At 35.7% G+C, this 9,644-nt stretch overlaps 1 protein-coding gene across 2 annotated transcripts; it reads right to left on the minus strand.

The window, feature by feature from the left end:
- Positions 1-222: 222 nt before the first annotated feature.
- On the minus strand, positions 223-5,353 carry LOC21402484 (clathrin interactor EPSIN 1). Of its 2 annotated transcripts, none has more exons than XM_010098804.2 (13): positions 5,217-5,353; positions 5,069-5,116; positions 4,869-4,920; positions 4,485-4,564; positions 4,260-4,338; positions 4,017-4,100; positions 3,753-3,898; positions 3,421-3,654; positions 2,744-2,883; positions 2,427-2,620; positions 2,239-2,313; positions 1,285-1,675; positions 223-657 (listed from the first exon to the last, which is right to left on the minus strand). In XM_010098804.2, exons 2-13 carry the CDS (start codon positions 5,107-5,109, stop codon positions 437-439), a joined length of 1,737 nt encoding a protein of 578 aa, XP_010097106.1. In that variant the 5' UTR covers positions 5,110-5,116; positions 5,217-5,353; the 3' UTR covers positions 223-436. The 2 variants fall into 2 exon arrangements, with proteins under 2 accessions (XP_010097106.1, XP_024021798.1); XM_024166030.1 differs by having other exon boundaries at positions 2,744-2,886.
- Between the last annotated feature and the right edge of the window lie 4,291 nt (positions 5,354-9,644).

The raw sequence follows: 9,644 nt of genomic DNA on the forward strand, positions 1-9,644 counted from the left end.
CAACACAACTTTTGAGATTAGGTGCTATTGCTTCATCGCATTCTTGAATCTGGACCACTTCCTAGTTTCTTAAAACGACAAAGAGCAGCCAGGGCATCAAAAAGCCAATAGTTGTCATAATAACGAATTAAGTCAATTAGTATTTTTATTCGTAGCATCAAAATTACTATCGTCACATACTGAAAGTTTTCCCATTCAGAACTAATTGATAAAGAGCAAAAATAGAAAACTCGGAGCATCTCATAACAAAATATCTCGTTGCACTGTATCGAAAAGTCCAACAATTATATATCACCCATCTTAAATATACTACTCAAATGAAACATCATATACTGCATGTAGGAAGAAACTAAGCACACAACGCGGGAGGATTTCTCCAATATAGCGGCCAAATATGCCAAAGAATATGCAGAAGATAAATGAGAAATAATTTTATTTACTTCTGAAAGCCACCATATTGATATTGCTGACCACCAAGGCTTGAGAAGAAGTCATCCCCTCCCGTGCCATGTGAAGGGAACCCGGACCTACCAAGACCCGACCCTGCACCCATCGCTCTCCCCATGTAATATGAAGTTGCAGGTCCTTTCTCCTTTTCATCTAATCCCTCACTTAATCCGCCCACAACGCCAACGTCTACTAAAGACACTTTCTTGGCTGCAGTACGATACCATTAACTACTAAGCATTATCCAAAATGCATAAGAAATATAATAACGAATTAGTTCTGGAGAATCACGATTTGTATTTCATTATTATCATTCTGAAAGCAGCGAAATGACCCTAACGTTAAACATTATATCCGGACGGACAAAGATCACACAATGCTTGGTCAGACAGTTTAATCTTTACCCCCGATGCATGCACGGTACTCAAAGAAGCATGAGACCTTCGCACTATACACTCTACACTACCAACTCTCTCTTACTTCCTAGTTTTTGATATAACCTTACACCACACAGACAAATTAATTCTCTTTTTAGACAAGTACATACGAATAAGGAACCACTTTAAGGAGTCCGTATCAATTATCAAGTAAATCTGTAAAGAGGTGGACCGATATAATCCTATACACATAAACTTCCAAGAATCAGACCAATTATCAAGCAACTCCAATTTCCCATCACTCAGAGGAAATACGAATGTCATAAGAACCTAGGGTATCTTATCTAATCTCAAATATGCGCATCAACATCTTTTTATGTCAGTACAAAAGCTACGGCGTGAGAGAAGAATAAAATACGCAAGAAAAAGTGATGATGTACGTTGAGATAGATATACTTACGAGCAGATATGTTAAGATCAATCAATCCACGGCTTAGTGAATCAGCCCAAATTCCTGACTTCACCTGGAACGTATCCTTCTTGGCTGAAGACTTTGAGTCAGATGCAATATTTCCACCCGAAACATTGTGACTGCCACTATTGACAGAATTTTGGGAAGGTTCTGAAGACGCTGAACTTGAATGAGAGGTGAATGCACCAAAAGGATCAGAATCATCAAAATTGTTCAGTGGAACAGCTGCAAAGGGATCAACAATGTTGGCATTTATTGGTGCAGTATGTGTGGACTTAATTTCTGGCTGCGAAACTGTGTCAGGGGTTGCAAAAAGGTCAACTGGTGAAGAAGCTGAAGATGAAATGGGAGGTTGGGACGCAAAGAGGTCAATGTCGTTCTGCACAAATGTCATAGCTGTTTGTTAGTGCAAAAGAAAAGGGAATTTAACAATTAAATGATTAAAAGAGAAAACCAATACTATTCTTGAACATCTCACCTTGAATAACTGGGCTCATTTCAAAGTCATAAATCTTCCTTTTTTATTTTTAAGAAAGAAAAAAATGTAAGCCAAATGAACAATGGAAAGTCACTTAACTGCTGCGCACACTGCAGGTCAATGCAGCGTGCAATAGTTCCACACTTCCACTACAATCTACTTCCCTATTGATTCTTAATAATTTAAGAAATGGGTATGAGATAAGTCAAGTGAAGCCAGCATGAAAAGATGAGAGACAAAAAAAGTACAATTGCCCTTTCAAATAAATGTGCCAACTAAAAATTCACATCATCAGAAATGTGACAAATAAATTATACTAAAAGCTCAAATGATTGGGAAGAGAAATTGAAGCCAACACGTACCACGTCAAAGATCAAGTAAATTACCAACCAGCAATCTTACATGCAATTATATGAAAGAGGAAAAGATCTATATAACTACATTTCTTATAATTCGTTTTTTACCTTAGTTTGAGTACTTGCTCTAGTTTCAACCTGAGGTGGTGCTGATACAAAAGTTGCATCCGCAAACAGATCAACCTAACAAAAATAATACGGCATGAAATACCAAGTGATAACCAAACAACCTCACATGTGCTATGGGCGCAAGATGTAAAGAGCCGTCTATCTACATTTCTGAAAACCTGTCTCACCTCAGTTTGAGAGTTTGCTCTAGTTTCAACCTGAGGTGCTGCCGATACAAAAGTGGCATCAGCAAACAAATCAACCTCTGATGAACTGCTATTCAAAGTAGGATTTCCTGACAGAACCGGGCTTGGAGCATCTATAAGGTCTCCAATCAAGCTTCCCCCAAGAAGATCCACCTGATTAGAGCTTCCAGCAGCCTCTGTAGTGATAAGATTAGTGCTCATGTTATCCATCACCGATGGTTATAAAGACAATGCTAGCAACATAAGGCTTCTTTCCTGCCTTAATTAAAAAACTACAACTTTTAGCTCATGCTACTTACTTGTGGTAGAAGTCCCACGGGGATCAAAATCATCAAAATCATCCTCACTGATTGAAGGAAGAGTTGAGTTTTGAGCAGGAATTGAACTGTACTTATCAGAATCATTGGATTTGGTTGTTGGCTTTGATGTCTGGTCTTTCCTGCTGAATGAACATTCTGAACTTAGTGAAATATAGAATTATGGAAGCAGCATGTTTTCGATTTAATTTCTGTGAAGGGAAAGAAACTAGAAAGCAGTCTACCGTAAAAATTTGTCCATAAGAAGTAAAACTACAACTACCCAAAATATTTTCCAAAACTCAAATCTTATTGTGGATATTTATTTGGTAACAACGTGACATATTATTAACGTAATATGCTTGCATAAAATCAAGATCCTTAAATGGAATAAAGCACAAACACAAGCAGCATTGACTGATAAACTTTTCAGTACTGTCACTGCGACATATCGTAGGTACATTAGATCTGAAAAATGTGGCAGACGTCTAAACTAGAATCCGGAACTTGTGGTCACAAAATGTGCCCTTAATTAAATAAACTCTTGGAACTCGTGGCCACATGTGCCTTTAATTAAATAAATTCTTCCAATGTGTGATTCATACTTGGGATCTCATTAGTGAGCAAACAAACTAAATTTCAAACTCAAAACCTATCATTATCAGTAACAACAGCTTTACCTTCCATAGTTTGTCGAACCGTTCTTCAAAGTGCTTCCTTGGCTCTCACTTGTGTGGCGGGACTTACCATAAGTATCTCTTTCAGACTTTTCCTCTTCATATTGATCCCTGTATCTATCACCATCTCTTGTGCCGCTAAGACCTCCATAGCGGTCACTACTTTGGTAGCTGCCACTACTATATGAAGCTGATCCTGACTTAAAAGTGATTCCAGAAGATGATAGTCCTACATACCTTATAACAACAATGTGCAAACAATTATCTGAAAAAGATCAGAAACAGATTTCATACAAATTGATACAAACCATATAAATTATCCCTTATGAACTTACTTGTCACGGTTTGCAGCAGCTTTGTTTCTAACTTCTTGTATTTTATCCTTGCTATTCAACAATGCAACAATGTTCTCTACCTTCTTCCTAACATTTATCCCCATATCTTTCCCACTTGGCTCAACATATTCAAAACTAGATAATGACTTCACCAACACAAACCAAAATAAGAGAGTGGAATAAAAATAGCAAAATAAACCTTATTCTGAAGGTAAGAGAAAACAATGTAGGCAACTTTTGCAACATCAAAAAAATAATTCTTACCGAAATTTGAAAAGTATGTTCAATAATGTCATCAACAGCACGTTCAGATCCATGTGCCACCAAATACTCTATCACAGTCAATGCCTATAAGAGAAATAATTTGAGACATTTGAAATTGAAAACATGGGAACACACACACATATAGTAATCGAGACTCACATACAGACACATAAACCCGTGAATTGAAACTTTGACATTTATATGAGGGAGGGACACTGCCGTAGTAATAAATTACACACTCACCTTATAGACATAGCGCCAGTCCTTGCCAGTCTCCGTTAACCTTGTCCATAAGACATTCATAACCATCTGACATTCTGAACTGAAACACAACAAAACTCAACGGATACAATGTCAGTACAAGCCAGTAAACCTTCCTTTTACAAAAAATCAGCAATACTATTGTAGTGCAAAAATTCAAACCCGATAATTATCAAAGTTAAAGGTAAAGGTAAAATGTTAACATACAATTTCTTGGTGGCTTGTGCAATCTCTGCCAATGCAGAGCCATGAGGACCCCAAGGTTCATTGTCCGTAGCATCCAGGACCTGTATCGGTAATTACAGAGTCACCTAAATAAAATATCATAAACCAAACAACTGAAGAACACTACTCCAATGCACTAAATACAGCTTCTGACGAATTCCTCCTAGTAATTCCACGAACTTGTATTAGGCGGAAAATAAGAATAACTCCTTGTATAAGACAAAAATCAGAGAACATAGATTTCATATTTTTGATTAATCAATACCTAATCAATAATAACAGCTCCAGATATATATAATTACATATACACAACGTATATCCGTAAGCAAAATCTGAGTTTTCAGATTCTAGTGATAAGTGGATTACCTTCTGTTCGATCTCGGGAACCTTCAAGACCTTCAAATTGACCTCCCTCTTTCTGCCAATCAAGAGATAACGAAGTTCATAAAAGAGAATCCAATTCAGATTTTAAGCTTAGCAGAAACAATTATTCGCGAAATTTGGAACAAAATCACCAGATTTTCAATCTAAAAACAAAAATCACGAGGCGAGAATAAGAAGCAAACATTTCGCGGACGGTTTGATCGAAGACCTTGATGAAATCCATGGCGGATCTGCAAAATTTCCGAACCGTAAATGAAAATGTGTAATCGAATCGGAAGAATTACGACGGATATGAAGTATCTGTCTCGCGAGACGAGAAGAGAAGAACACCTTATGCTTGGTGATTTGGATGAGAGGATTCAGATCTTACCGCCTTCAAATCACACTTTTTTTTTTTGGTTGCTAAAAGCTTTCAGATCTTATTTCGACCTTAGAATTAATTCTCAGCTTTAAATCCGTTTCTCGGCTCTTTTCTATTCCTTTTATTTAATAAAGGATTCTTTTTTTTTTTTTTTTTGACGCAGCTAAAGAGGAAAATATCTTCTTAAAAAAAAAAAAAAACTAAAGAGGAAAATATGTTTTCAAAAAAAAGGGAAAAAAATATAAAAAAACAAAAAAACAAAAAAACAAACCTTTTATCTTTCTTTTTTTTTTTTTTTTTTTTTTTTTACAGTTTATAGTTTCTATTTCTCTATAATATTGGAGAGGAAAATAAATTATGAAAAAGAGGCGCCAAACAATCGGTAAATGTAAACCTTCGGTCAAAAAATGGGGTAATGTATCCTTACTCCTAATCAAAGGCGTCGATTATTTATTGTTACACTAACCTCACTCACGGCTTGTTATTAAACTGGGTTAATTTCAATAATACTTTTAAATAAATTATTATTAATTTTAGCACTATTTTTGTGTACTTTCACAATTAGCATTGTTATGTCAGCAGTGTAAAGTAAAATGACTTTTATGTCACTTAAGTCAAATTTATCATTTAAAAGCACTTCAAAGAGACTTTCAACTTTCTCTCGTTCACTCTCCCTCTCTACACCCCATTTTTGACTCTCTCTCTCTCTCTCAAGTTTGGCCTCTCTCTACTCGGTCTCTCTCTTCCCTACGTCTGCATTCCCTCATTGCTCATACTCCGGTTGTCCACCAGATCGAGGTTAGTACACAATTTTTTTTGTTTTTCTTTTGTTTTTGCCTTTTTAAATTTATTTTTCGTAAGACTTAGTATGTAGAACTCGAAAAAATGACTGGGTTGAACTTAATGTGATAGGAATTGAAAATATTCTTCGTCAATTTGAGATTTTATATAGTTTATAACTGATATGTAAACTTATTGTAACGACCAACACGTCAAAGACATAGTTGACCTTGAGAGTCATAGTATTATGACTCATAGTATTATATGTCCGGTCATAATACTATGACCAGTCAGTCATAACTATATGAGTCATTGTCTATGAGCCAAATTATAACAGTATGAGTCAAAATGGTCAGTCATAATATTATGACCAGCCATAAGGCAGTCATAGTTATATGACCGTCTGGTCATAATATTATGATTGAAATGACCCATAGTGTTATGACCGGCACACTATGCCTGCCTTATGACCGGCCATTACACAATGTTATGACTGGCCATTTGTAATAACTCGATGACGACTAGGAGTAATTGCATGTTGATTAACAGTTATTGTTTTTAAAATTATTTAGGAATGACTGGTGGATTGAATGTCTTCATCAAGTATAATAGACATTGGGACCGTGCTTCGAGATATGTCGGCTATGAAATGAAAGGGATATTGGTTCCGACCAACACAACTTATATTGGTCTTATAGATTTGGTGAGAAATGTGCTTGGGATTCGGCCACAAGAAAAAGTTTATCCTTAAGATATATTGTTGAAGACAGGGAAGTTCCTGTAAAGATATTGTCTGACTATAATGTCACATTCTATCAACAACATCTCTTCCTCTAAAGCCTTTCTTTTCTTATAAGATAACAAAAAATGGTAAAAAAAACAATAAATACAAAAAAAAAACAAGAAAAGGAAACAAAGTTGTTAATTAAAGTACTATGACTCGCACGATAAAAGTCTGACCATTGGGCGTTCATAGTACTATGACCGACGGTCATAATTCTATGACTGCCCATCATGCAGGCTCACTCATAGTGTTATGATTGATGTCTGGTCATAAGACAGTCACATAGTGCGGTCATAGTACTACGACCGATGGTTATAATGCTATGACCGCAAGCTCATCAGTCAGGCAGTCACACTATGAGCCTGCCTGTCTGATGGCCGGTCATAGGATTTTGACTATCGGTTATAATACCATGACCGTACGTTGTGTCTGTCTTATGACCGTACGCTGTGTCTGTCTTATGACCGGTCATAATACAATTAACGACCAGTCATAATACAATTACCGACCGGTCATAATGATATGACCAGCCATCAGGCAGAGTCACAGACCAAATAAGGAGCACAATGACAATCAAAAATTTTAAATAACTGACATTATCTGCTTTTATCTCCTCATCCAAAGCCTTTTTTTCCTTCTAAGATGACAAAAATTGGTAAAAGAAAAAAAAAACAATAAATAGCTAAGAAAAAAAACAAATAAACAAGAAAAGCCAACAAAGTTTTCACCTTTGTCTCGGAATCCGCCATTGACCTCGTATGTTTCGTGGTTGATTTCTCTGGTGAAGATGGTGAGGTTTTCTCGATTCGTTCTTCTCCGACGAAGAGGTTTAGGCATTGACTTCTCCGGCGAAGGTTCGTCGGTTCTCGTCGCATGATTGCGTGGGTTCTCGCTACCGTGGGTTCGTCGGTGCTCAAGGTGGTAGACGGTGGTGGTCGTTGGGGTTTCTTGGTCTCTGTGCACACCCACGTTCTTTCTCCTCCTCTATCTACTTTGAATATTTGAATTTAAAAAGGTTTCAAAATATATTCAAGGCTTCAAAAATGAAATGGGGCACAATTGTCATTTTAACTTAAATAAAAACAGTATGGTCCCACTTTTACTGACATGGCGATGCTAATTGTGAAAATATACAAAAGTGATGCTAAAATTAATAATAGTTTATTCATGAGTGCTATTACTGAAATTAACCCTATTAAACTTCTCATTATATATATATATATATATGGCTGGATTTTCATATTTCCCTGATTAGCAACCTCGTAATATGCATCTTCAAACTCTATTTTTTTTTAGAAAAAAAGGAATATTAGATTCCAGATTAAAAAGATACAAACACAAATTCTGACTCAAATGGCCACAAGTTACAGGAAAAATACAACCCCAATAAACAATCGAATCCATTAATAAATTTGAATTGAACACTTAAAGAGAAGAAACGTGTACCGAGTCCTACAAACGAACACTCATTAATGTACACCAATGCAAAGATGGAGCACACATATGATTCTTTGATAAATTCTCTATAATTTATGGACAAATAAGATTGACCGAAATTGAACAAAGAACCAACTCTATTAATTAAGTAAAAAGAACAAACTTTTTCAAAATAAAGAAAAACAATCTTGACGATTATTGGCATAACTTAGCAATAGTTATTTCTTGATTTTATCATAAATGTAGAGTTCAAATCCTCGTACCTTTTAAATTTCAAAAATAAAAAAAAACTCTCAAAGAGGCATGTAAACCAACGTAAATAAGCACCTATTTTTAAAAAAAAAATCGAAGAAATCAGAGTAAATAATAATACTAATTGATCATATTAGATATGTAAAAATATGATGGTGTAATAAGTATTAAATACTAAAAATGCTTAGGCCAAGACATAAAATATCACAATTTAATTGAAGAGGAACTACTTTAGTTCTCTAGTACTCAACCTGAAAAAGAGCGCGAACTATGGGGAAGAAAAAGGTGAATAGGGTTTCTAATAGCAGGTCAATCTATCAACCATGGAAGTTCAACTTCTCGAATGCAAGATGAAACCTCGATTAATTCGTAAACTATTAACTGTCTGAAATTAAACCTCGACAAGATGAAAGCCCGACCAATTCATAAACTATTTACTGCCTTAAATTAAATCTCGACAAGATGAAAGCCCGACCAATTCGTAAACTATTTATTGCCCTAAATTAAACCCAAATTAGTAACTGTCTTCGTAGAACCACAAATAAACATTTTCAACTTTTTTGTTTTCACCGTAGGTCGTTTTGGTTCGACCTATTGCACTTGTGGTTGCACATTATTTGATGCCAAAGAGCGAAGTTCTCTTCAACCAAAACTCCAATTCAACATAGCCATCATCTTTTGCGTTCAAAACTCATGAAACTATAAGAGGAGGAACCGGAGGTGGACATTTGAAAATCATTTTCACCCATCTCACTTGCAGTTTGTGTGATACTTCGTCATATTCATTATTCAAATGATATATATATACTGCTTTTATATATAGATTGAGATTAAATTTTATATCAAATGTTTGTTCGAGTAAATTCTCTTAAAGTGGCATTCCTTCTGTATTTGCAAGGTCCTATGCTCCAAAAGAGATTGGGCTCTTTATAGAACCACCACAAATCCTTGACTTGGATTAACTTATGCCAAGAAAAAAAGATTTACAAAAAATACCACAGTCACAACATCGCATTAAATTTGAAGTGCCAAACATACCTTTAAGATGCCAGCCGTTATCCGGTTGTGATACTGGTATCTGTCTTAGATACCAGTCGATATATACTGTGATACCGATTTATATCCGGAATGCCGGTCGAATTCC

Source organism: Morus notabilis, unplaced genomic scaffold (genome assembly GCF_000414095.1).
Source record: "Morus notabilis unplaced genomic scaffold, ASM41409v2 Scaffold804, whole genome shotgun sequence".
Taxonomy (NCBI): domain Eukaryota; kingdom Viridiplantae; phylum Streptophyta; class Magnoliopsida; order Rosales; family Moraceae; genus Morus; species Morus notabilis.

Bases quoted from the DNA above. Each gene is read 5' to 3' on its own strand.
- LOC21402484 (XM_024166030.1), bottom strand. From the start codon at position 5,109: ATGGATTTCATCAAGGTCTTCGATCAAACCGTCCGCGAAAT. The intron at 3,899-4,016 runs GTAAGAATTATT...GTGTTGGTGAAG, and splicing joins AACATACTTTTCAAATTTCG to TCATTATCTAGTTTTGAATA. The intron at 2,621-2,743 runs GTAAGTAGCATG...TTATCACTACAG, and splicing joins CCGTGGGACTTCTACCACAA to AGGCTGCTGGAAGCTCTAAT.